The sequence below is a fragment of the Tachysurus fulvidraco genome, chromosome 6 (genome assembly GCF_022655615.1).
Source record: "Tachysurus fulvidraco isolate hzauxx_2018 chromosome 6, HZAU_PFXX_2.0, whole genome shotgun sequence".
Lineage (NCBI taxonomy): Eukaryota > Metazoa > Chordata > Actinopteri > Siluriformes > Bagridae > Tachysurus > Tachysurus fulvidraco.
In genome coordinates, this window is record NC_062523.1 from 17,884,743 (window position 1) to 17,910,930 (window position 26,188).

The window sequence follows — 26,188 nt, forward strand, 5'->3', positions numbered from 1 at the left end:
TAAAAATAGTACTTTCTCCAATTATTGCTAAGTGCACTGTCCTACATTTTAGGGTCAGGAACAGTAGCTATAACAACACGATCAAATCTGATGAGATGGGGTAGCATGGGGTGTCTGTCTATATTCTGTTCATTCTGCCCTATTTTAAATAACAAGCTCGTGACCCAGCTCAGCAGTTAGCAACAATTAAGTAGCAGGGAAGGATAAAGCTATACATTTCTGTTGAATTGTCCTTCCTCCTCTTTCTTGCATTAAAATGATAATTCTGCACAGTGCAAAAAATATTTTTGAGTGATTATGCATTCCTCTTTTCCCTCACACAGTTCATGGCTTAACTTCAGTAATTGTGACAACCAGCAACCCCAAAATGAAGGTTTATATAAAATAAAAGTAAGTAAGCTTGTTTTGATTAGCAGCATTGGCTATAGTATGTAGAGGTGGCTCAGTGTTTCAAACACATTAGGCCTTGTATAGTCTAAGCGCTAATGTCACATTATTTCTTATGATGAAAATAGATGCTGTTCTGTCCTGTAAGTTCCAGACGGAAAAAGAGACCAACCCAAGGATTGAATGGAAAAAGAAAGGCCAAAATGTGTCTTATGTTTATTTTGATGGTGAATTTGCAGGCGAGTTTTTGAACATGTGGTTGTTTTGTCTTTTAACAAAAACTTTATTAAGAACAAGATTGTATAATAAACAGATAATTATCTTATCCTGAGTTTTCCCTATCATCTTTTATAACCTTATAAACTGTGGTGTTTTGTTTGTTTTGCTTATTTAAAGGCAGAGCATCGATTGATGGAGCGACAGTGACCCTGCATGGTGTTAATCAGAAAGACTCAGGGATCTATCACTGTGAAGTTACTGCTCGTCAAGACCAGATCCGCCTTGCGGAGGTCACAGTTTCCCTCAATGTGCTTGGTGGGCTTATTCTTTCTATACCTTTATTTGTATACATTATATTCAATTATTGCAAGCAATGAACTAAAAATTTCATTGACAGTGAAAATGGCCCAATCACATGCAGGACAGGGGAAATAAAAGGAAAGGAAATAGAAAGATAACACAAAAGACATGTTGAGATGGTCCAATAAACTGTATTACAGAGGGATTGGGTCTATATTCCAAACTAATCGGTTCATTTTCAGTTCAAGGTACATAATTACACGGGTCCATTTATGTTTAAAAATGTCCAGTTTCTCTAGGTTTATAGAGACTTTTTTCAGTTTTCTTATGTTACTACAATCGTTAAAATTTATTTTTTCCCCCTCAATAATCTTTACTCAGTATCCGTAATGAAAAATTGAAAACAGAACTCTAGAAATGTCTGAAATTTTAATTTTAAAAATTAATGTTTTCTTTTTTTTTGCTCTAAAAGAAGTGAGGCCTTCGATAGAGAAATGTGTGCCTTTCTAACTCAGAGGTGGACCGCAATACAGGTGTAGAAACATCACAGCAATGATCAAGAGAAATGGAAGGCACCTGAGCTAACTTTCAAGTTTTTCTTTTTTCATACATTTGCAAAGACTTTCAGCATTCTGTTTTCACTTTCTCATTATGTGGTACTGCGTGTAGATTGATGAGAAAAATGTTAATTTAAACAAGCAATATCAGGCAACAACATAACAAAATGTATAAAATTGAAGGCGATCTGAATACTTTAAGTGTTTGGTTTTTCTCCTGAAAATGTTGTAATGCTTTATCTGATATTGTTGTAATATCTAATTTAGTTTTTATTGTCTTTTATATTTAAGTATTAAACTTACTTGTATCCCATGATCAGTTCCTCTTCATGCTCTGTCATGCCACGTGCCTGAGATTGCAGTACGTGGCTCTGAGGTTGAACTGCACTGTAAGGACAAGCTGACTGTCCCCCCTGTCACTTACAGCTGGTACAAGGACAACAGGCTCCTGAGCAAAGCCCATGTGCCAGACATTAACTACAGTGTAGACAACAAAACACACACCTTGGTACTTTCTAAAAATCAAACCACAGCAGTTTAATGTTTGTAGTATAGATGTGCAGTATTAGTTGTATATTTTCTGATGATTTGACTAATAACTAATCTCAGTCTTAACAACAGCTTTAAATCTGATGCAGGACAATACCGCTGTGAGGCCTTTAACAATATTGGGCCACCAAAGAGCTGCATGGGTCAACATATGAACATTACTGAGTGTAAGTTAGAAAATGATTCATGGAGCTCAGCATGAGTGTTCATGTTTTCCAGTAATGCCATATGCTGTGACTGTGTGTTTCAGTCGAACTGAACATGACATTAGTGATAGCAATTGGAGTGTGTGATGCTCTCTTATTGCTCTCTTCCTCTCTGGCTGTTTGTCTATGCTGCCTTCAAGGCTACTGTTGCTGCTCCTTTAGTGAGTCTTCTGTCAAATTCATTACAGTAAAAAAAACAAACAAAAAAAAACCTCAATTTTTAAAATATAATTTCATACTTTTCTGTGTCTTTACTTTGTGATCTGGTTTAATCACTATGTATTCTGGCATTTTTTAACAGAGGAAAGGAAAATAGGAAAATATAAAAGGTAATACTCTCAGTAGTAGTAATAATGAATAATGAATAATAATAATAATAATACTTTTTATTTCTTCTTAGGAACCCTGTGAACTACAGCCCTCAAGCAGATGTAAGTAGTGTCTGTGTTGTTTGTGTATTCAAAACTTAACATTTCCAAAACCAGCAGATTAATGTTTCGCTCAACTATCTTCAATCTTTGATTTAAAAGACATATAAAATGGCTTGAAAATCAATGGTTCCATTTCTTGGACTGAATTTAGTCCCAATACTGTAGGAATTAAAAATATTTATTTTAGTTATAGGCTTAAAAACAGTCCTAATTGTATTTCCCTTGATGAAACAATCATAGAAATTATTTGGAAATTGAGACCTCCAAAATATTTCCTGAACAAAGATATGTTTCAAATATTTAAATGACCCTAGCTATCCGAGATGTCTTTGTGATTTAGTCTAACTTCACTTATGTTCTAATTTCTGATCAAGCTTGCTTTCTCTACTCAGCCTAAACACTACAAGCACACAGTATCCTTTGTGATTTAAATGGTTCTCCAAGACGTACATAGTGGAAGCTGGTGCATGCTTATAAATGGAGTGGCAATTTATTAGGTTTACAGGTAAAGAAACTGATGAACTACCAGCTGTCCTGATTCATGGATCTTCAACCTTTCTTAAACTCACCATACACTTTGTTGCTGTTTGATCTTACTGGAACAATCTATGTGCACCAACTATGACCTGAAACCGAGATTCCCTAATATTCCTAAATATTGGAATTTTCCCTTATAAATGTACACAGACAATCTGTGATCCACCAGTTAGTGGCTAGTTTTTAGCACTTCAGGCCAAGCAGGAGCAATCACACATAACCTTTTTAAACTCTTTCACTGTAAACAAGTCATAATCATTATGTGCTTCTCAGAGTTTATTTAGTCCTTCTGTTATGTTTCATTTAATGTGCAGGATGTGATATTATTCTTAGTGGTCTTTTTTTTTTTTACAGTCTGAGAAAATCCTGTCATTTTATACTATTGCAATACTGTGTGTGAAAAAAAGGAAGTGAATTGGTAAGAACGATTTTTTTTAAAAAGGATTTGTTCGTGGATGACTTCATTTCAAATAAAATATGCAATAAACACACCAAGAGCACATGTTCAACTGATTTTATTCATTATGCACAATTTCCAGCAGATTATAAAATACCCCTGATGTAAAAACATGATTTTTAAATGACACATCTTGGATTCCTGTGATTATATACTGATATCTGGATCAAACCTGTGACCAGGATGAAAGTTATGATCTGTCAAAACATATTTCTAAACACGATAAAAACTGACTTATATAAATCACAAATAAACTGGCTAACTTTCCTAATGTTAAAATGATGAAAATAGTTTTTACTTATGGGTTGTTTATGAGGTGAATAATTTTATCTATAGGTGTGTACTTTTATATAAACCTCTTACAATAGGACAATTCAATCTCGCTTAGTGACTCTTTAAACCAGATTGATAACGAAGCTAATGTTTTTGGGTTTGACTTTTGAGGATGTTTCCTAAATGATCAGGATCAGGTTTATTGGACAGGTGTGTTTACACACAAGGAATTTGGTTCCAGCTGCTTGTGACTCTCAAAAATGCAGACATATGATTTATTCATAGATACTGTCTAAGAGCATAGTAGTTTTAACCAGGATGCAGAAAAGTGGCCAGCATTAAAAAAACAAACAAAACAAAAAAAAAAACATTTTAGCAAAATACTGGCCACTTAAATAGAAATTATGCTTTATGATACATGAATATACTGTAAAACTGTACAATAAACAGTTCTTGTGGACGTCACAGACATGACAGATAAAAGAAAACAAACTTTCCAAATCGTGTAAAGAGTGTAAATTCGTGACAAATATCAAACCATGTATCTAAAATCCCGTGAAGTCAGTAAACGCTGTTGGCTCAAGATTTATTTGAAATAAACCCTGTTGTTGAGCTGTGGGCTCTCACACAGGCCTCCTCCACATCCCCGCCCCCAGCGCACTGCTCACCAAAAACTAGCATGAACATTTAGTGAAGTTAGCACACACTAAGCTAGCTGCTTACAACACAAGTCCTGAAAAAAACAAAACTCTAAAAGCTACAACACTTACCATTCCCAACAGAGGTAAAGTATAATACAACTCATTTATATTTCTTCAGTTTAAACGTGCATTTATGTAGAATTTAATCATCTAAATGAAAACTGTTATGTTGTTATTTCTGGCCTGAGCTGCGTTTCCCGCTTTTTGTTAAAAATTCCACTATTAGCTAATGCTAGTTAGCATCACGAGAGTTTACCATTCATACTAGCTAACATTTAGCTAGCAGCTGTGCTAACATTTAGCTAGCTGCTGTGCTAGCGGTGGATGTTGACGGCCCACGTATTTACTCACTAAGTGATTTCATACCAGGTGGGGTATCTATAAGATATTCGATGTGGTGCAATACAGAACTGTGGTGTTAAGGTTCATTAAAATACGCGGAAAATAAGTTTTACTTAACGTGCAATCACAGCTGGTGAAATAGCAAAGTTGTCGCTTTACGCTGTCATACGGCTGGATAAGTAGCTAGCATGAGTTACCAGGCGTGTCTGTTTCTCATTAGCTTGTTGTCCTGATAAGCTAACCAGTAAAGTAAACAAAGGTCAGGTACGTTTTAATCGAGCATTTTAGAACACTGAAATATCGTTACCTTGACCTCCAGACTACATTTACTTTCCGTATAATTGGGATCATTTCGCGCGTCCCATATCTGCAGCCCGTTTTCGGAAGTCTGACAGCGCCGCGCACTTTTCGCCAGGATTTCCGGCTGCTTTTACATTGCCCTTCTGTTGTTTTGTTTCCGTTTCTTCCATTTCCGTTCTAACTTTCCAGAATCAAAAGTGCGATATGTAGCGATCGGTTAAAAGTTTCAAAAGTTTCCAAAAGTCCCCGTTTACATAATTTTACTCTTATATTTTGAAACTCAAAACGTCTCCAATATGGCAACTACGTTTGCTTGTTCTCGCTCGTCCTCGCTCTTCAAAACGTCGTTTTCTAACAGTGCTAAGCTACTGAATAATAACAAGTACAGCCGAACAGACTCTTGTGCTCGTTTATGAGTGTTTATTATGGCATTTGTGTGTCAGTTCGATTGTAAATAATCGTGAAGGGCCTAGTCACTGGCCAAGCCTCGGGTTTGCGTACGAGTTGCAGGGCTTCAGAGAGGCGCCTCGGCGGTTCAGCAGCCTCCTCCGCTCCGCTCCCTTCATGGAGCCTCACAATAAACCACCATGTTTAGAGGAATTTAAGTGAACATCATGGACACGGCTGTCTACTTTCTAATACAAGGTCACAAAGGCATACTTGGCATGTATGTTATCAAAAAATAAATAGGCACTTTAAACATGGCTATGCATTCTAAAAAGTTTTTTTTTTCTTATTGTATCTTATAATCTTTGACCATTTTCTAAATTAAGATATATAAAAAAACTTAGTTGTCCTGTTTTTAGTTTGAAGGTGGCTGAACATCACTGGTAGAATGTCAAAAAGTGAGGCTGAGGAGATGATTGAGATTGAGATTGATGGACAAGAAAAACAAGAATGCTTAGAAGAAGGGTGAGTTCATTTTTTCCCCTCACTCCTGCTTTCGACCGCAAAGATGAGTGATTGCTTTTACAGAATGTTATAAATCAGTGTTTGCTGTGTGTCGTTAGTGTTCTATTTATGCATATGGTTTCTGTAGGATTGAGGAGCACACCATCACAGCAAGTGATCTCATCACTCAGGACATTGACATCAATGAGCCTGTTGGTAACTTGAAGAAGTTGCTGGAGCCCCGGCTACAGATTGCTTTGGATGGATATGACATTTGTCTGCAGGACATCCATGTGGGTTTTTATATATTTATCACTTGAGTGTTTGTGAAGGTGTAAATGAACTTACCCATGATTTCTTTCTTGCAGCTGCACCCTGACCACAGCCTTTTTGACCAGGGTGTGAAAACCGATGGCACAGTACAGCTCAGTGTGCAGATCATCACCAAACCAGGTATGTGCATGCACCTGTGTCATACGTGCCCGTGTTCATTACAAGAAGAGAAGAGGCATATCTGCAAAATCTAATGTTGCATTTAAATATCATGTAGGTGAGGAGAAGCTGAATATACTGGAGATAGTGAAGCCAGTAGAGACAGTGGAGGTGGTGATAGATCCTGACGCAGCTACAGGTGAGGAGGCTCATTTGGTGGAGGATGGTCAAGTGATAGCAGTGGAGCGAGCTGCTATTGCAGATGAGACCTCTGAACAGGTGACTCGATGGGCAGCTGCACTCGAGGGCTACCGGAAGGAGCAGGTCCGACTCAGTATTCCTTATGGTGAGTGCTAGACCCACAAGATCATATTTTACTGTTTGATTTTACCATCCAACCAATAACATTAGATGAATTTATTGATTCATAACTTCTTTTTTTCATGTGTAAATGGGACACTGTGTTCACCAACTAGCTAGTATTAGTTTAAAAAAAAAGGCCGCGCAAAATAGAAATATTTATACTTAATATTAATTACTTGTATGTATTGTAAAATGTCTTATTTATTTTCCATTACTATAAATGTATATAACCTTTTAATGCTGTTCATACAACCACATTGCTATTCTTGTTACTTTTTGTTATAAATTGCATCTGTATCATCTTACGTATTGCGTTGCAAATATTGTCTCCTAATATTATCGCCCTATAATTTTGGCAGACCCCGTACAATGGACAGCAGATCAGGTGATCCACTGGGCAGTATGGGTGATGAAGGAGTTCAACATTGAAGAGATTGAGGTGGGAGGCATCCACATTCCAGGTCGGCAACTGTGCGCCTTCAGCCAAGAGGAGTTTCTTCAGAGAGTGCCAAATGGAGAGATCTTGTGGAGCCACCTGGAGCTCCTGCGCAAATGTGAGTATCTAATGTAATGCATGTGTGTGTTAACGTATTTTTTACGTAAATTGATTATTTTATTTTAAGTAAATAATTTCTTCTGTGTAAGATATGAATGTCACATTTTATTTCAGATTTGATTTATTTTTCATACTTGTTGCAGATGTTCTCGCAAGTCAGGAGCAGGGACAGGAAGCTACCGTCACTATTGATCAGCGTGGGTATCTCCATTGTGATCAGCTTGAGCTGGGACTTTGAGTTTTGTTTTCTCACTATTGACAGTACTGGTTGTGAATATATGGTCAGTTATGCAGCCATCAGTAAGGCAGCAGTATGATAGATATGTATAGTTAGGGTAGATAATGTTTATTTGGTTCATTTATTTTAACACAAATTAATGCTTGGTCTCTCCTGACGACTTTCATTTAAATTTCTATTTGTTTTTCACTGCGCCTCCAGCTGTACAGATCATCCCTGCACCTGTACAACAGGCCACACCCACAACCATTAAGGTGCAGAAGCATAACAAAGTGGCCCGAGCTCCACGCATCTCTGGAGAGGAACGCAGTTCCCCTGGAAACCGTACAGGTAACAGACAATGAGAACCCTTGCTTTTAAAAATGCAAAATTAAATGATGTCAACTCTCATGGGTTGCTTTTTTTTTTTTATATTAATAAGGATTGGTGTTGATGTTTGTTAGCACAGGTCAAAATTTATTAATTGAAAGCAAGTTTTTATTTCTTTTTCATTGACAAAACCTAATGCTTTTTGCCTGTGTATGCCACACTTCTCAGGTAATAATGGACAAATTCAGTTATGGCAGTTCTTGCTGGAGCTGCTGACTGATAAGGATGCCAGGGATTGCATTTCTTGGGTTGGGGAGGAGGGCGAGTTTAAACTCAACCAGCCGGAGCTGGTGGCTCAGAAATGGGGACAGAGGAAGAACAAACCCACCATGAACTATGAGAAGCTCAGCAGAGCCCTCAGGTTTGTTTAAAACCTTATTTTTATTATGGAAGTGTGGCAGTGTTTTCTGTCAACATGGTTAGAACAAGACTAGGCAACCCCCCAGCTTAGTGACAGTACATATGTAACCCTTGAAGACATACAACGGTTGATTCATGGCATACCTTTGTATAAACTTAGTAAGGGTGTGACAATCATGTATTTTATCTGCCGTGCTTAGCATCACTACTTTATTACTTGGTCAGTCTGAAGTAGGTTCATTAAGTTAATTAATATGTTGTGTGTGTATATATACATGTAATTGGCTGATATGTAGTCAACCAATCTTTCTCAAGTATTTCATACTTGCCGTAATGCCTTTACTCTGTATAACGATCAGTAGCTGCAGTGAATTTAGGTTATGAAATGCAGTATGAATGAAACAAATCTGTATTTGTTGTTATGCAGCATGAGGTTTCTAGACTGTGGATGTAAGCTCTTTATGGCTGTCTCTCTGCTTGTCCTTTTCTAATGTGCCTATTAATGTCTTACTACATCCTGGCTGAATCCATATCTCCCACAGATACTACTATGACGGAGACATGATCAGCAAAGTGCAGGGCAAGCGCTTCGTCTACAAATTTGTTTGTGACCTGAGAACTCTGATTGGCTACAGTGCTGCTGAGCTCAACAGCCTGGTGACGGAGTGCGAGCAGAAGAAACTGGCACGGGTACAACTGCACAGCATCGGGCAACCCGTCAACACTGTCTCCCTGGCAACGGGACATCCAGTCACCACTGTTACGCTGGCCACCGCTGCCACATTGGAGAAGGACAGCTGAGTGGGAGGGGCTATGAGAGATGTAATGTGGAGAAGGGAGGGGCAAAGCAAAGCATGGGCAAAGACTTTGGGCAGGACAAGTGCATTTATGAATGGGCGTATGTGTGTTTTATGAATGTGTGTGTGTGTGTATATATATAAGTGAGTGTTAAGGGACAGTATAGCAGGTCCAATAAGAGAGCATGATTGGAGATGTGTGTGTCTGTTTGAGAGAAAAAATGAAATTACTAATGATCATATTTGAGCTTTGAGTTTGTGTATGCTTCTTCTCTGACTGCAGGGTAGCAATGGCTGCATTTCCATTGTGTATATACTCTATGTTTTTGATAGCCAAACTGGCAGTGTATTTTGATATTTTCCATTTCTAAATGATGTTTTTCTTTTTTTATTTTGAGGTTGACTCCTCCCCTCAAGGTGAGGTACTTTTAACTGTCCACCAGGGGGAAATAAAGAGATACTTTTTGAATAGCTAGGTCTGATCAATGGCTCACACACCTTGCTTGTGCACACACAAACACATTCCCATCCAAATTCAGATATGACTACAAAGTTCTATGTACATTCAAAACTTTTTATTCATGGGATACAGTGTAGAAAGCATTTCCCCCAGTCTAAGCCAATGATTTTGATCGATATATACAGGGGTAAAAAAAAACAAAAAACGACATGACAAGAAGGAGAGACTGACAAAAGTGGTGTCTTCCCTTACTTCACTGCTCCTTACTGACCACAGCTCAGAGTACTTTTGCATAACCAGAACAACTGATTTAAGAGTGCTATTCTATGGAGGGAGGGAATGAGAGCAGTTTCCATCTGAGTAAGTCTGCAATGTAGTTCACAACTTGAAAGAGATGCCTGTAGCGCAAATGTGAGATTTAAAAAATAAATCAGATGTTCAGTTATGCTACCTTTCTACTGCCATCCTTTTAGTTTTAAAGCTTTCTAATATACACATGCCCATTGAAATCAAGTGAGTGATTGACACAGCAAAGACAAAGACAAGAACAGCAGCCAAGATTTTATCCCATTTAGTGTTTGTGAATGTCACATATACAAAGCAATGCAAATGGGAAATATATTTGTCTTCTAAAAAGGTGGACAGAAACAATAAACCCACTGTTCCTTCTCTTATTAACTCCTGAGATGGAATGAAAGTAAACAGGCCCAAAGCAAAAAACCCCTTTGGGGAAAAAAACAACAGGAAAAAAAGAAATGCATAGGATACCAACAAAACACATGGGCTAGTTTTATATTCATTAACATATTACAGCTTCTCCAGCCCCATGCAGCTGTGTGTGCACATTATAGAAGAATCTAAAAGAAAAGCACTGACTTGATTTAAAGCATGTCTCAATCAACAAAGCTTTAAAGACACTTGGAAGTCTTTAAAAATACATGACAACAAGAAAACACTAAAATGTACAATCCTGCTAGAATCTCTATGTTGAGAGAGGCTGATACCAGCAAGTGGATCTAAAACCTTCTCTCTGTCATAATTGCCATGCACTAAATAGGTACAGCTATTTTTTGCCTTGTTTCAATACATCACACACAATATAAAACAAACTTTAATATTTATCCTCTCGTGTATTATTTATATATGTATATATTTTTTAAATCTTGTTTTAAATATTTTTCTGAAAAAAAAAAAGGACAAGCCCGGTCTTTAAATGGAAATCTCAAAATGATGAGTACATTATTCCTGCTTCTGGCCATCTTTGCATCCAAAGTCTCACACATGAGCCCAGCACAGCTGTTGTCCGAATATCTGGGAAAGACAGGATGATGGAGGGAAGCCACAAAAGAGCCATAAGGGGAAAGCAGACAATAAGTGCAGGAAAGCAAGAAGCACAGACAGAGCTAGGGCAGAGTGGACAGATGGAAGAAAAGAGAAAGAGGCTAGATGAAAATGCAGAAAGATACTTAGTGCTTGGACTTCAGTGACAGGAGCAGGGGTCCTGACAAACAGACATATGGCTTGATGAGGAAAAACGATGCATCGTTTTTCTGTGCAAATAACGTGAACACTCATGTGTGATTGGATGAAATGGTCAGGTGATAAAAGCTACTTTCATCACCATGAGTTCAGCACTAGAGCAGATGAAGAATCAGCATTTATTCACTGTGTTGATGGAGAAAGGTGAGAAGGGAAGTGTGGTGGGGAGAGAATGAAGACTTAGTTCTGCATCTGCTCAAAGAACTTGTAGGTGGGGTTCTCGTAACCGTTCTGCTGCATCTTAGTGAGGTGGCGTTCTTCTGGAGTCACTGCGGCATCAACCTGAACACAAAAGCTCAGTTTGAACATGATGCAGTGCATAGTTCATATTTTATTACTGTAGAACTAAAACATTTAACAGAACTGAAATCACAGACCTCTATGACTCCATGGTGGATGGAGGAGTACTGCTTCTTCCTCAGCATTATAAGGGTGATAACGATGATGGTAGCGATGACAACACCTCCTACCATTAGGCCTATTATGGCTCCCTTATTAGAGCTTACATCGTCTGCGAAGAACACCTGAACAGACAAGACGCCGATCAACCATCTATCTCGGGACATAATTTTCACTGACACTAGAGAAACACTTAATATTTGAAGGAAAAATTTCTACATAATACATTGATATACACAATTACATTCTGTCACTCATAAATGTCTAACTGCACATAATGATTGTTTATACCAATCTCTGGTGATGTACTTCATATCCAGTGCTCTGTCTCTCTTCAGTATCTATCCGCACATCTGGCATCTCATCTAGCTTTAGGCCAGAACCTACACAAATACATGAACAAGAATGAAGATGGCAATTATAATTACTCACATACTCAGAAAAAGAGCAATTATAGGAATCAGACAATGTTTTTTTAAACCTGTTATCTGTAGCATGGAAACATTTAGCTATCTGTAGCATGTAGAATCCTGTACTGAAAAAAAAAGGTGAAACGTATTTACTTAAAACTAAAATATTCATTTTATAAAAAGTCTATTTCCTTTGGGAATGTGGACTGCATGTTCATGAGGAAGAATTTGGGTCTGACACCACAAAACCAGATCTAGGTTTTCTTGAATTAGACCAATATTAAAAATTTAAATTTCTCACATTTTTCTCATCCTAAGACCTTTTGCTAAAGAGCAGCTGCCCTAGCATTTTATAGTCACCAACAGTCAGGTTGAAAAATAACTGAATAGTGATTTACATTTAGGGAATTTGCCAGACACACTTATCGAGAGTGACCAACATTTCTCATTTCACTATTATTATAAACAGAGTGATTGAGTTTTATGGGTCTTGCACAGTGTTCAACTTCACTTAACCACCGAAGTACCACTACTTTGTCACTAAAAGTTACTATTGAAAAGTTATTTATTTTAGCTGTCTATCACAGTACATTGGAGTTGAAATTAAATAATGAATTTGAGCTAAGAGTGCAGACTGGTTTAATCTGAGGGTGAAAGGGGTACAAAATTATAGCTTTATGCGGCTCACATACATTGTCCAGTCTCTTCTCTTCCCATCATTATGGTACAAATTCATCTTAGACATTTCTGTCCATAGGATTTTGTTTTAGAACTGGACAGGGTTTCCACTTCTGTTTAAAAAGATGTTTTTGGCAAACTATAATCTGTTTTTTCTACTTTTGAGGCATACCAGTGGTTTACATCTTGTGGTAATCCCCTTATATTTACTCTGGTATCTCCTGATTGTTGATTTTGACATAGATTCAGGTAACACCTGGAAGGTCTTGTTGATCATGCAGTCTGTTATGAAAGGTTTTTTCCCCTTCACCAGAGAAAGAATGTCATTACTGACCACAGTTGTTTCCCTGGTCTTTCAGGCCTTTAAGTGTTTGAGTTCACTAGCGCTTTTTCCTTTTTTCAAAATCCTATTTCTTTAAGCTATGTCAGCATCTTGCCTATAGACATGGCTAGAACAGAGCTAATTAAGAATGCATTAAATGAGAGGATATAATGTTTTTGCTTTAGGATATAATAATGGAGGATATAATCTCTTTGATGAGGATGTTTTCAGCCTACTGATGACTTCTACAGGCAGTAACATGTCTAAAGACTTCACAACGAAAGTTAAAATCAACAGATTCTAAGCACAGCTGCAACACATGTAGAAATTGTTCTACACATCTGGCCATGAAGCTGCTGAGCAGCCAAAATACTTTTGGTCCCTTAAAACTGTGAAAAGCAAATATAAAAAGTGCTGCAGTTTCTACACTGTTCACCCCGATTTGGATGTAAATACCCTCAAGTTTTAGCTTTATTTCATTCCAACTTCAATATACTGTGTTATAGAGCTAAAATACAATTTTGTCAGTGTCCAAATACATACAGACCTGTCTGTAATGCCATCTGTCATGCTTTCATTCCGTATCAGTGTAAATATGAACTACATGTAACTATCTGACTATGTATTGTGTGTTCATAATGTCAGTGTTTTTATTATTGTGCACCACTAAGATTCCCTCGGGATCAGCAAAGTTAATGAAGGATGTCAACTTGTCAGTCTGCCCTAAATCTCTGCTCTTGGACTTTCATGAAATGTTTCAAGCCAATGGTTGTTTTTACTTTTCTCAGGACATGGACTCACGCTGAGGTTCTTACGGTAGCAATCACTAATATACTAGACATTTGCTAGATAGAGATTAGCGTGATTAATGTTTAACAGCAGTATGCCAGTATTAATGTGTAATGATAGTAGTTTCAAAACAGGCACACACCAGGTCGTGTGGGAAGTCCTCTGTCTGGAGCTGGACGGGCATCTACAGGCTCAACTAAAAACAGCAAAGGAAACATGTAACAAAATGATTATATAGTGCAAAGCTTCTAACATTGTTTTATCTTCTAGGATTTATTTATTAGCAAAAATAAATAGAGAAAATAAATATTTTGACCACACAAACCCTACCACATTTGGTTGAAAACAGTATGGTAGCAGCAAGCTAAATGTCTAGAAATTAATAATTGGCAGCTTTTTACAGAACCAAGATACTAAAGCCTCACTATCATGGCTCACTCACAGCTCACAAGCCTGGGCCTCATGAATTCACAGGTCAAAATTAAAATCAGCACATAGTGAATGTATCCAGTGAAAGAAGAAAATGTGTATATTTCACATTCTTTCCTTGGGTTTTTGGTTTTGGGTGGCTCTCATATAGCTGTAGCAGGGGAGCAATTAAATGAAATACTATGCTTAAACTGTAAATGTTGGTACCTCTGCAACAACACACCATTAAACCTGGATCTAATTGGTTGAGTTTTGGCGGATAATGACTTATTAGCACTTGCCCAAGAATGTACAGTAAGCTGCTGTACTGTCTCCATTTGTGAGTGTGCTATTAAGAGCTAAACCCTGCTGTGCTAATTGAGCTTGCTTCTCTGTGGTTGTGATGTGGTCCATGTGTGTGATTTAAATGTACCATGATTATCAGTGTTTGCTTGGTTGAAGCTCTCGGGGTGGATGAAGCCCAGGTTGTCCTGCTCAACGGCCACAGAGTCCACAGAAGGGGTGCTGTCAGGGGGCATCAAAGCGTCATTACCATAACTCACTCTCATGTCGGATTGAACAGAGGACAGCTGCTGACTGGCTTCGGCCTGCACACGCTCAAGAAGCAATGCTACACAGGCATAAAGAGACAGAGACAAGTTATGAGATTTGGATATTTGGAACTCTATACATTTGAATGCACTATGGATACATCTATATTTTTTTTTAATTGTTTTTGAGTTGAATGGAGAAACGGACAAAACGTAAACACTAAACACAGAGTACTCACCCACTTGGCCCTGGATTTCACTAGTCACCTGTGGGACCTTGTAGAGGTAGGCTACACTTTCATTCAGACGTTCCTCAATGACACGCAGGTGAGCTATCACCTATAAGCAGTGGGTTTATAGGTTACACTTTAATACAGTGCTGTTAGCATCCAGAGGCTGTTCTACAGTGTAAGTGCAGGTAGTGAAGTGGATACCTGAGGGCAGATCTGGGCTGCTTTCTTGGGGTCCACCATGCGAACATGCTCAAAATGTTTGAGTGTATGCTGTCTGTCCTTTTGCTCGGCCCGCACATACTTTTTAAACAGACCAAACACCTGACGAGGCTGTAGAACAGAAACAAGATGAAACAAGAAGGTTTTACACTGTAGGTCAGTATGTGTAGGAGGCTGGTCATTGTGTGTGTGTGTGTGTGTGTGTGTATATACGTACCCGGGGCTGGTCATCTTGTAGTGCCGTTAGGAAGCTATCCAGTGCCATACGGCGGCGGTCATTAAGCAGAGCCTCTACCCGAGCAATGTGAGTCTCTACCAGCTGCTGCCTCTCAATGGCTGCCTCCTGCTCTAATGCCTCAACCTTTTCCTGGAAATGCTTTGCACACAAACACACATGCATATTGCCTACCACCTTCACATCAATCTTTTTTACTGCTATTAACACGAACAACCTGCTCCTGTTCAATAACTAAAATTTACCAAACATCTCAGATGCACTCCTTTTGTATTAAATACTGTCTTACTCTATGCTCACTACTAGCGGATGTTACTGATTTTACATAGTAACAATAGGTTTGGTCATGGCTGGTATTAATATTCACATAAACACTAGAGAAAACTACTGAACAAGACTGGGGATTTAAAGTGCTAACAATCATGGTTACGCCGTTGTAGTACAATGCTGATTTCTGGCAAAATAAAAACAAAAGTGTAGACACAAGTGAGCCTGTTTTTTCTTAATCAAAAATACTAGCTTGCTCTCTCACTAACAGTCTACATAGCTAGCATAAGCTAGTAACCTTTCAAATGAATTAAATTAGGTTGTTTTTCATACAACAAAGCATTTTTTTCTTATTTTCAAATAATACCAAGCTCATTTGCTGTCAATTATTTCTAGTGCCAGTCTATCCTACTAATGTGGCAGCTGGATATGAGCAAGATTCAGGGAGTCGTGGTCCAGTACATTAACAGCAATTAATATGGCAAGAAAAAAGATTTATATTACCTGAATGACAGCTTTCTTATCAGCACGAGGAAGGCTCTTCACCTGCCTCTCTGCCTCCTCCCACTCCCTCATCACCTAAAAGCGAAAAAAGCTTCAGTATTGTGATAACAGAAGCGTTAGTTCTGATCACAGCACCCTCTAAGGCATGTCTGCGGTGCTCACCTGGGACATTCTTTCCCTGTGTTTGGCCTCCAGGCGCTCTTTAGCTTTTTGGAAGTGAGCGTGTTCATTTACATCTCCAGGAGCCTCTAAGTAGCGGCCCACAGCGTCGGGGGGGCTTGGAGCCATAGTAGGCACTGGGATGGGAAAGGGGGGTAAATTGGGAGCAGAGCAAAAAAAAAAAAAAAAAAAAAAAAAAAAAAAAAAAAAACTTTTTTTTGTTTTGTTTTTTTTTGGGAAAATTGTAAAATACTGAATCAAATGTATTATTCAAAAACTCTAACAGCAACTGTTAGTCAGTTTTTCAAAACGTAATCAGTTCACCTTTAAACTCTGCGCCTTGATGAAAAGGCAGTTACATAATGCAGCCGTAATTCAGTAGTGTTAGTGAAAAAGATGGTACTGTAAACTCAAAGCATCAAGTTAAGTGCGGAATTAGCCAGAACAGGAAGCACTGATGTCAGGAACTGTGTAAAAACACTGAATTGTGTGTGCTATTGTCTGAATGTGTGTGTGAGAGTGTGTGTGTGTGTGTGTGTGTGTGTGTGTGCGTGTGTGAGAGGTGTGTGTGTTTTGGGCTCCAGATTTTGGCGAGTCAGCTCCTGTGTGCTGGATGAGTGAGTATATGATATCAGGATGGTGGTATAAGACAACAAATCTCCCATAGAGCCCAACTATGTGCTTAAGTGTGCAGAAAGCAGAGACTGGTCAGACCAGCCAGACTTGGACTAAAGAGGCCAACCGTGCAAGAAAAATACAGTTTTGCAGAACACACTTTAGCAGGTTAAAAGAGAAATGTAGGTTGTTAGAACAAGAAAACCAAAAACAAACATTCACAGTGCAGTTATTAGTAACACACAATACTAGATTGCTTACATAAGAACACTTCACGCATGAACACAAATAAAAAAAATAAACACACTACTCGTTCTCAAAGACTTTCATAAGAAGTGAGCTCCAAAGCTACTGTAAGTTAGTCATTGCTCCAAACAGGTCCTTCATAGGGCCATGTAGTCCATGCACACTATCGCAACAAGGCACAGAGACAGAGAATATGGAGACACAGTGCTAGTTATCAGAGAGAGTAAATCTCCCTCCTAGAGAGGACGGGTCATCTTGGAGGCTTACACACGCTGCTGCTGCACACAGCCATGCAGTACTCCTCTGATTCAAAGTTATTGCGGTTGCCTCCGCAGCCCCCGAAGGTAAAAGGAGCACAGCGTCCTTTCTCGGCCACAAAGTACCAGCGGGACAGCTTGGCACGACATGGGCCTTTCCGTGCCGGAGCCCAGCACACAGCTGACAAGGGAGAGATGTGTCTCATTATACACACAAATGTGATTGTGTACACACCAAAGCTGTAATCAAGACCACTGCTAAAAAAATGATAAATGATTAAAATGCTCCAGATTTTGGAATCTGTTTAGTTGTGCATAATTTTTAGAACAGCACAAGTAGTTCTGGCTGGTACACGAATTAAAGGGTTTATATTAATATGTTTGTTCTAATCTGTTATTTTTTTCTATAGACACTGCTGCTACACAGAGACTAAGACAAATCATTTTTGTCTTACAAATTAAAAAACATGCATTGTTCTTTGCCACTTCAATGCCTATAAGATTTACTTTGGTAAAGAGATGTTTTTAACATTTATGGAAGTACATCTTGATTGTAAGTGTCCCCATCTAAGTTACACTTTCTGCTTTCTCCATAAAATGACCCATAACTGCATAATTTTACATTAGAACAGAATAAAAACTGTTAAAAAAAAATTATGTCCTCACCACTGATGCTTGGAAACAGTTGCAGGTAGGTTCCAATTCTAATGGCCATTTTTACTGTTATGCTGAGTTTTCATTAAGACTCATACACACATGCAAGACATAGCCACGCAGACAGAGACACGCAGACACCCTTATCCAGAGTGACTTACATTTATGTAAGTAGAACAATTGAGGATCTTGCTCAGGGGCCCAGGAGTGTCAGCTTTTTGGCCCTGGGATTTAAACTCATTTCCGATCAGTAGACCAACACCTTAACCACGGAGTTACCACTTTCCCCTCAGTCACACACAACCACACCCATGCACACACCCACGCAGACAAACACCCATGCAGACAAGGTATGGAGTCGAACTAGGCCTGCTTAAAATACAAACACTAACATGCACAAACATGGCAGATGTATTCTTATTATAAAAAGAGGCTTATCTGGCCTATCAGATTCTAACAATGACTAAAGAGCAGATATATACCTCTTTATCACTTCACACTGATGACATTTTATCCAAACATGACACATTATTTTCATATTTTGTCAATCCTTTTCTGATGCCTAGACAAAATAGATATGTCAAGAAGTCATGAAAACTTTGTCATTTCAACCATATATAGCTGACGCAGTACACAGTGAAATGAAACGTTTCTCCAGTACCATGGTGTTATGACTCCATACATACATACACACAGAGACTCATTTTAGCATCTAAAACACAACAACCAATGCTATTTGTGTGAAAGTTTTCCTCCCATGCTTAATTAGGCAAAACCAGGAGAATTACAATGATTATAATAAATAACATTATATAATCTGCTATCTACATGCATGTACAAACATTTATGCAAGAACATGTGGGCAAATGCATCTTACCTCGCACAACCTCTTCTATAGACTCCGTGGTTGTAGTAGTGGTTGTGGTCATAGCAACATTTGAAGCTTGCTCACTGGTGTCACGTTCATTCATAGCCTCCTCGTCCTCATCGTCTTCCTCGTCGTCTTCCACACCGTCTCCATCATCATCGTTCTCCCAGGCCTCTTCTACGTCGTCTACCATGTCCTCATCTTCATCCACGGTGGCGGACTCCAGTTCCTGCCGTTCTGTTGGGACTTGCTTGGGCAGGCTGCGATCAAAAAAGGAAAATGTGTGTTTAAATCTGATGGCACAATATGTGAGAGGGATAAATACCATGTCGATAATGTGCTGTACACATGTACCTGTCAGTGTATTCATTCTCAGCAGCTCCCCACCACACATCAGAGTTCACTTCTTCCTGCTCTTCAGCATCAGAGTCTCTCTGCTCCTCCAGCGGGCAACACACAAACTCAACACCACGGAAACGGTCAATACCGCATGGCAACAGCATCCCAAAGTCATGCAGATTCATTGTTCGATCCCCACATGACTGTGGGCGAGAAAAGAGCCATGAAAATAAGAGCAGGGAAGGAAAAGCTTCAGAGTTGGTATGTAGGAAGTAATTTTGGAGCAGATAGTGCACAGAAACATTACAACAGCTCTGTATGTCTTAAATCGTAAGGATATTTTTATTATAATTATAAAGTATCTTAATTTCTATTTCTGTATTGAGGCTGGTTTAGTTTAGCTTCAGTGAAGAAAATTCAATTTTGACCACTAAAGATGACGTGATGTGACATACAATTAAAAAACAAGCCCAGAGTCATCCAGCTGGCATATCTACTTAACTTTAGCTGAACTTGCTAAGCTAAAAACAGCTTAAACAGGTTGCCAGTTTGTAATGTCTGGGCCTGAGGTAGCTAATGTCTCAAAAATCCATAAAAATAAATAATAAAAGACATTAAGTACTTCACTAACAGTACCTATGTGGCTTAGATTCAATCTTAACTTATTTAGCTTAGCCAGGCTCAAAAAGAAGCACATATGTTAGCTAAATAACACTTAATATAAGCTTGGATTTGGTTTTTGTGTGCTGATAATCTGCAGGGTAATGAGAACATGGGCATTGTGAGCTGTAGGTCCTGACCTCTTTGGCCACAGTGTGCCAGTGCAGGTGACTCTCACACGTATCCATCCGCTCCTGGTGAAGGAACTTGCACTTGTCAGGAACCAGAAGGGCATCACTCACAAACTCTCCGACTGACAAAGGCAAAAATAAAATACTCTTTTACTAATTAAGCACATGCGTTATCGCTATGAGAGACAACACTCTACATTTTGCATATCTAGCCATCAAAGATATATATATATATATATATATATATATGTGTGTGTGTGTGTGTGTGTGTGTGTGTGTAACAACAAAACAACACACACTTACCCAGGCAGCGGTAGGGCACTACAATGTGTATGCGGCTGCGGCACTGACGTCTGCCCTTCTTGCACCAGTTCTGGATGCTGACTGGCTGGTTGGCTTCTACTACGTTAGTGATCTGGAGGTCGGGATACACCTAGAAAACAGCAAGCTACTCAGTAAAACATTTATTTGGTACAGAGGTTGAGGAATATTTTAATAAAAATAATACACAGCCATTTAATATTAACTAATGACCCAGTTTTTAGTACAACATTAACACTATTTCTTGGATTTCTCAAACCTCCAATCAGAAGGCACTCAGATAAAATATTACGTAGAAATCAACTGTGCATTTTTATGTTATATTCAGATTCCGGATTATAAAAAAATATGGCTGTTACTCTTCTTATATAACTGCAAAGAACTACATGCTTACAGAAAATCACACTCACATGATGAAGTATTATGAAAAAAGTAGCTTTTAATCATCTATATTTAATCTCATGCTGTTCACAGTATTTGTCCTCTCGGGTTATTTATGGACTTTGCTTAGTGTGTTTTTTTCCTTTCCATTAAAACATCCTACCCCACCCCAGTACCTCCTGGCAGTACTGCAGAATCCCTTCCTTGGTTCTGATGCAGCTCTTGGTTCCAGAAGGATCAGACTCCCACTTGCCGCTCTGGACATTGATGTGCATGTTGAGTTTCCCACAGAACATGGCCACCTGAGGCTCAGCGAGCAATCCCACCGAGTCGTCTGATGGAACCTGCCACCAAGAGACAAGGAACAGGGACATGGATGAATTTTGCACTTGATCAAGCAAAGAAAGCTTAAAATAGAGAAATTCTGAAGTTATAGTAAATGCATTATAAACACGGAATCTTCTTGCAAGTCAAGAAAGCTGTCAGTAACTATCTTTCAGTGTAACATGTCAGGATTTTGTACGGAAGTGAGTAAAGTGTAACCAAAATGTATCTGCCATCCATAAGCTTAAGATTTTCATAGACACCTTATAGACAAGTGGCTAATTTTATTAACACGTGATCATGTTGCACTCCAGAGATGGAAGAAATAGAGATTTTCACAAATGAACCTTTATGTAACACGAGGACTCAAAGCATGTGTGAGAAATAGTTGTTGCTTACTTGCACAATCGAATTCTGAGGATAGCTTTTATTAAAATCAGACATGTCTATAAAAAGTATAACTATATATATAAATAACATGCATGTCTGTAGCTTGTATGTGGCTTGTTGCTTCCACAAACATATTCTAGCAAATCATTTCCCTATAAAAACAAATTTCCCTAATTCAATACTATTAGAATTTTTATAGCATTTGTGTTAAATATAAAACAGGCCTTATTAAAGTCATTTTTCTTGACAGAATTTCATCTACAGGGAACTCTTACCGATGCAATAAAATTGTTCTGGCACAGAAAAAGCTTAACTGAATATTATCTGAAGAACACAACCAGTAGCCTTGCTGTAGCAGTGTAAGCTCCGACATCAGTTAAAATAGAAACTTCTAGTTCTAACAGCCACAGACCCGTAATCTCATTGGATTGATGCCTGTTCCTCAATGCATGAATGCAAAAACGTCCTGCTCCCAAGACTATTTTCAGTCCCAATGCACACCACTACAGTGCTGCGCTCTGTAAGCTTTTTAGGATAACGATGAATGGTGCAAGTCTTTCCTTCTTCAAAACAGGCCTGCACATAAAGTGTAAGCAGACTATAGGGTTAGCAGGCCAGTTATGCAATGTATCCTGTATAATGGTTTCCTTTTTCCTTATTAAATATAAACTTTAAACACACTTTGAATCCAACAAAATGGAATAAACGAGTAGATATATGATTGAAAGGAGGAAGATTGATGTGAATGGGGCATTTTCATTGTGGTATTCCTGCAAGCAGAATAGCAAGCATTACTTGTACAAAGAAGAGAGAGAGGGAGATGGATGATCTAATGTGTTTTTTATGACTTGGCTTTGGTGGTGAATGTTACAACACATCCCCCAATAGCTATAGGATACACAACGGACATGCACACAGGCTAACAGTTCCACTGAGCACAACGGATTACATGACTGTAGTGTTTTTCCACATCTTTGTTGTTGCCATTCTGCCATCTGCTATTGACTCTTAAAGCCAGTCAGAAAGTCAACAAAAAATATTGAAAAACTACCAGTGAACCACTGGAATGAAGCTCAGTGATCAGCTCCCCATGTCTCTAATAAACAAACCGTTGGGTGCAACACAGAAATTTCCTGTTCCATGGCTTATGTAAGCAACTCTTTCTAGAGATCTCCATACATAAGGCAGTCTCCCCAAAGTATCCATACATAAGGGAAATTAATATTTTTAAGCAAAATGTATTTAATTACAGAGAATACTCTAGATAACCACAACAAATTCCTTGTGTGTGCGCACAGTTGGCAAACAAAAATGGTTCTGATAATAACAATTTCTTTGTAAATAAACACAGTTGTTTTTCCAACTGAAAAATTTCTGGTGCATGCGTGTCTGAACATTTGGACAGCTTCCTGACCTAGCTATGAAAATAATTTCAATGTTATACTTTTTTCAAAGGCATTCTTAAATGATACCCTTAAAAAAATATACAGTCAGCCATAACAAGAGAACCACCTGCCAAATATTATGTAGTTCCCTCTTGTGCAACCAAAACAGCTCTGACCCAGAAGAGCTGTTTATCACAAGAGATCCGAAGGTGTGTGGTTTCTGGCACCAAGATGTTAGCAGGAGATCCTTTAAATCCTGGAAGTTGTGAGGTGGGGCCATAGATCAGAATTATTTGTCCAGCACATCCCAGAGATGCTCGATAAGATTGAAATCTGGGGAATGTGTCTGGGCAAGTCAACACCTTAAACTCTTTGTTATGTTCGTCATCATACCTGGACCATTTTTTGCAGTGTGCCAAGTGAGCATTTTCTATCTGAACGAGGCCACTCCTATTAGGGAATACTGCCGCAAAGAAGAGGTGTCTTTGTTGTGGTTTAGGTCGGTGTCAAAGTAACATCCACATGAATGCCAGGAGCCAAGTTTTCCCATCAGAACATTCTCTTTCTCTAAAGTGATTTACAATTTTTTAAAAATATATTACATTTGACAATTCTGTGACAAATGTAAATTACCAATCAATGCTAATTTATATTTCTTTCAGTATGTGTTTCAGTACACACTGTACCATAGCAAGAAAGGTTGCCACATTCAATACAAGGATTGAGCAATAGTACAGGACACTTGGCAATGGGAAAACCAATAAAATGTGTTATTCTGTATGATACTGGAATATCCCATAAAAGACATGTATGTGAATAGAAAAAGAGGACAACACTGATCGGTTTGGTTACAGTAGTTTACACATCTGCATGACAAAGATTGTTTGGACTCCAATCCCCATATTGCCTGTTGTTTAAAATGTCTGTGCCTAAAAAATTTTAATTAAAAAAAAACAACACAGCTTAATGTCTTATTTTTGAAATAAAATCCAAGGAAAATATTACAACTATAAACTGAAGAACCGTGAAGTGCATTGTTGTAATTACATAGAGCCAATACCCCCCCCCCCACACACACACACACAAACCTCAACACAAGAGCTGAATCATTTGCACTCACTGAGGTCAACTGAAGTCTGACCAGTCAGTGGCACACTGACAATACTCTTGTGTAATCACATCATATCTCAGGTTGTGCTGCATTACATGTGGGGTGTTTCTGAGGTAATCACTGCATCAAAGCTGGGCCTCTGAGCGATGCTGATCGTCTCGGCTTCATAAAACGCCGCAGTTCCTCGGCGCCATCTTGATTCTGTCAAACAGCATCTTTTCATCCAAACCCGTAATCAGACTGGACATGGCGATCATTAAAAAAAACACCATCCGCTCTTAACAAAGCACCTCTACCGAATCCTTCACATAATCTCCACTTGTATACATCATTCACTTGAAGTCGTCTAAAATTAAAAAGGTTTAAAAAGGCGTTTATTCCTGAAACCTTGACGTCTCATTAGCGCATCCACAAACCCACCTGGTCCATTTCCTACTGATGTAGATTATTACTCTATTTATCTCATTTGGTTACAGTTACTTTATTAAAAACACGAATATTCACCAAAAAATATCTGCAGTAAACATCGAAAACCTGCAAATCAGCGTCTAGAAAACATCCTGCAGGCTCCAACGCCTTCTCTGTTCCATATGAAGACCAGGATAGAGACAGATAACAGCTGAAAAACCTTAAAGCTGATGATCATTGATGTGAAGGATTTTTGTGTGTAAATCCCAGCTGCCCTTCACACATAATGGTGGAGTAAATCACAGATATACAGACACACAAACCGTGATACAGAACAGACAGCAGGTTGTAAACACAAAGCCAGACTTGCACACTGTTGTCAGTTTCTCTACAGGCCTCGTATCGCGTTAGCGGCTTTTCTCACCGTATCTTCAGGAGAAAAGCTTTTCTGTAACACAGCCCATGTTTTCTTACCTCGACAGCAAGAGACAAAGTCGCAGCTACCAGCAGAACAAAGGCCGTCCTTTCGCCCATGCTGTAATCCCCACGGCAGCGACGCAACGCTGTGTGATAGTCGGAATAAATCTACTTTCTCTGTTCCTCTGGTGTTGATGCGTTATGAGAATGTACGAGATGCGCAGCTGCGCTAGCCTCAAGTCACGTGACCCAACGTGGAACCGCTGGAATGGTTAAGTGGGCGTGGTCTAAGTGACCGTGCGTTTCAGTGATCAGGTGTTAGCTGTTAACCGAACGTCAGTCTGAGGCCAGTAGATGTGAAGTAACATTCAGGATATTACAATTCTGCCTGGATAGTTATTCCATAAGACTCCAGAGCTTCCCTATCCAGAGATTCCCTATTGAGAGCTTCAATATCCAGAGCTTCAATATCCAGACCTTCATTATCCAGAGATTCAATATCCAGAGATTCCATATAGAGAGCTTCATTATCCAGAGCTTCATTATCCAGAGCTTCAATATCCAGAGCTTCAATATCCAGAGCTTCATTATCCAGAGCTTCAATATCCAGAGCTTCATTATCCAGAGCTTCAATATCAGAGTGAATTATTTAATTTGTTAGCTGCTGGTCCTGCAGTCCTACAGGTATTTATTTGTTCACTGAATGTTTTTTTAATTGGTGATTGTTTATGTATTGTGTTAATTAAGTGAAATTAGGTGCACTGGTTACAAATTTAATCAAACCAGTTATAAAGTCAAGCATAATGACACATAAATCAATATGAATCATATGCATTTTCCACCCATCACCTGGTATGACCTGCTAATGTATTTTGTAATTACAATACTGAGAAAAAAGAGTCGAAATTAAAGCAGTGTTACGTGCATCACTGAAGGGAAGAAGAGAGAGAGAAAGAGAGAGGCTAGAACTTTGCCTTGATTACAAAATGGCTAGAATCTCTTCTTTACTTTGATTAGTAATGGGAATTTTGAGTCATAATTTATAAGCCTATATGGTTATAACCAAGCATTTTTAAAACATGTTCACTTGTCTGTATTCAGCAACATCAAATGGGCTTAAGTGTGAAGCACTTAAATATAAATAATACATTAACACTTTGTGTAAAATGTGCAAATGTTGCCCAGCACATCACCCCAGGATATGTTAGGCAGCCATCTTGCAAATTCGTATTCAAAAATAATA

At 38.6% G+C, this 26,188-nt stretch overlaps 3 protein-coding genes across 7 annotated transcripts; 2 read left to right on the top strand and 1 right to left on the bottom strand.

Moving 5' to 3' along the window:
- Window positions 1-235: 235 nt before the first annotated feature.
- jam2b (junctional adhesion molecule 2b) lies at window positions 236-3,865 on the top strand. Its single transcript, XM_047814597.1, has 8 exons — window positions 236-630; window positions 776-921; window positions 1,784-1,971; window positions 2,019-2,020; window positions 2,073-2,179; window positions 2,263-2,379; window positions 2,520-2,547; window positions 2,619-3,865. The coding sequence occupies exons 1-8, from the start codon at window positions 503-505 to the stop codon at window positions 2,686-2,688; spliced, it is 786 nt and encodes a 261-aa protein (XP_047670553.1). The 5' UTR covers window positions 236-502; the 3' UTR covers window positions 2,689-3,865.
- Window positions 3,866-4,238: 373 nt separating this feature from the next.
- gabpa (GA binding protein transcription factor subunit alpha) lies at window positions 4,239-9,736 on the top strand. Of its 4 annotated transcripts, none has more exons than XM_027164653.2 (10): window positions 4,239-4,700; window positions 6,066-6,171; window positions 6,299-6,443; window positions 6,519-6,603; window positions 6,701-6,928; window positions 7,305-7,499; window positions 7,645-7,698; window positions 7,941-8,069; window positions 8,277-8,469; window positions 9,011-9,736. In XM_027164653.2, exons 2-10 carry the CDS (start codon window positions 6,095-6,097, stop codon window positions 9,267-9,269), a joined length of 1,365 nt encoding a protein of 454 aa, XP_027020454.1. In that variant the 5' UTR covers window positions 4,239-4,700; window positions 6,066-6,094; the 3' UTR covers window positions 9,270-9,736. The 4 variants fall into 4 exon arrangements, with proteins under 4 accessions (XP_027020454.1, XP_027020456.1, XP_027020455.1 ...); XM_027164655.2 differs by lacking the exon at window positions 4,239-4,700 and adding an exon at window positions 4,745-4,986; XM_027164654.2 differs by lacking the exon at window positions 4,239-4,700 and adding an exon at window positions 4,993-5,926.
- An 89-nt stretch (window positions 9,737-9,825) lies between these two features.
- On the bottom strand, window positions 9,826-25,195 carry appb (amyloid beta (A4) precursor protein b). Of its 2 annotated transcripts, XM_027164651.2 has the most exons (17): window positions 25,003-25,195; window positions 21,087-21,254; window positions 20,512-20,641; window positions 20,218-20,330; window positions 19,433-19,620; window positions 19,088-19,338; window positions 17,567-17,737; window positions 16,442-16,575; window positions 16,280-16,354; window positions 15,491-15,649; window positions 15,256-15,384; window positions 15,061-15,160; window positions 14,704-14,901; window positions 14,005-14,058; window positions 11,955-12,046; window positions 11,642-11,788; window positions 9,826-11,546 (listed from the first exon to the last, which is right to left on the bottom strand). In XM_027164651.2, exons 1-17 carry the CDS (start codon window positions 25,060-25,062, stop codon window positions 11,445-11,447), a joined length of 2,271 nt encoding a protein of 756 aa, XP_027020452.1. In that variant the 5' UTR covers window positions 25,063-25,195; the 3' UTR covers window positions 9,826-11,444. The 2 variants fall into 2 exon arrangements, with proteins under 2 accessions (XP_027020452.1, XP_027020453.1); XM_027164652.2 differs by lacking the exon at window positions 17,567-17,737 and having other exon boundaries at window positions 25,003-25,192.
- Between the last annotated feature and the right edge of the window lie 993 nt (window positions 25,196-26,188).

What these genes read in the sequence shown, in the direction of transcription:
- jam2b (XM_047814597.1), top strand. Translation starts at nt 503, where the DNA reads ATGATGAAAATAGATGCTGTTCTGTCCTGTAAGTTCCAGACGGAAAAA. An exon ending in ACATATGAACATTACTGAGT is followed by an intron (nt 2,180 to 2,262) that starts GTAAGTTAGAAA and finishes TGTGTGTTTCAG; the next exon opens with TCGAACTGAACATGACATTA. An exon ending in AAAATAGGAAAATATAAAAG is followed by an intron (nt 2,548 to 2,618) that starts GTAATACTCTCA and finishes ATTTCTTCTTAG; the next exon opens with GAACCCTGTGAACTACAGCC.
- gabpa (XM_027164653.2), top strand. Translation starts at nt 6,095, where the DNA reads ATGTCAAAAAGTGAGGCTGAGGAGATGATTGAGATTGAGATTGATGGA. An exon ending in CCGACTCAGTATTCCTTATG is followed by an intron (nt 6,929 to 7,304) that starts GTGAGTGCTAGA and finishes TAATTTTGGCAG; the next exon opens with ACCCCGTACAATGGACAGCA. An exon ending in AAGCTCAGCAGAGCCCTCAG is followed by an intron (nt 8,470 to 9,010) that starts GTTTGTTTAAAA and finishes TATCTCCCACAG; the next exon opens with ATACTACTATGACGGAGACA.
- appb (XM_027164651.2), bottom strand. Translation starts at nt 25,062, where the DNA reads ATGGGCGAAAGGACGGCCTTTGTTCTGCTGGTAGCTGCGACTTTGTCT. An exon ending in GGCACACTGTGGCCAAAGAG is followed by an intron (nt 19,621 to 20,217) that starts GTCAGGACCTAC and finishes TCTCGCCCACAG; the next exon opens with TCATGTGGGGATCGAACAAT. An exon ending in ACAGGGAAAGAATGTCCCAG is followed by an intron (nt 16,355 to 16,441) that starts GTGAGCACCGCA and finishes TTTCGCTTTTAG; the next exon opens with GTGATGAGGGAGTGGGAGGA.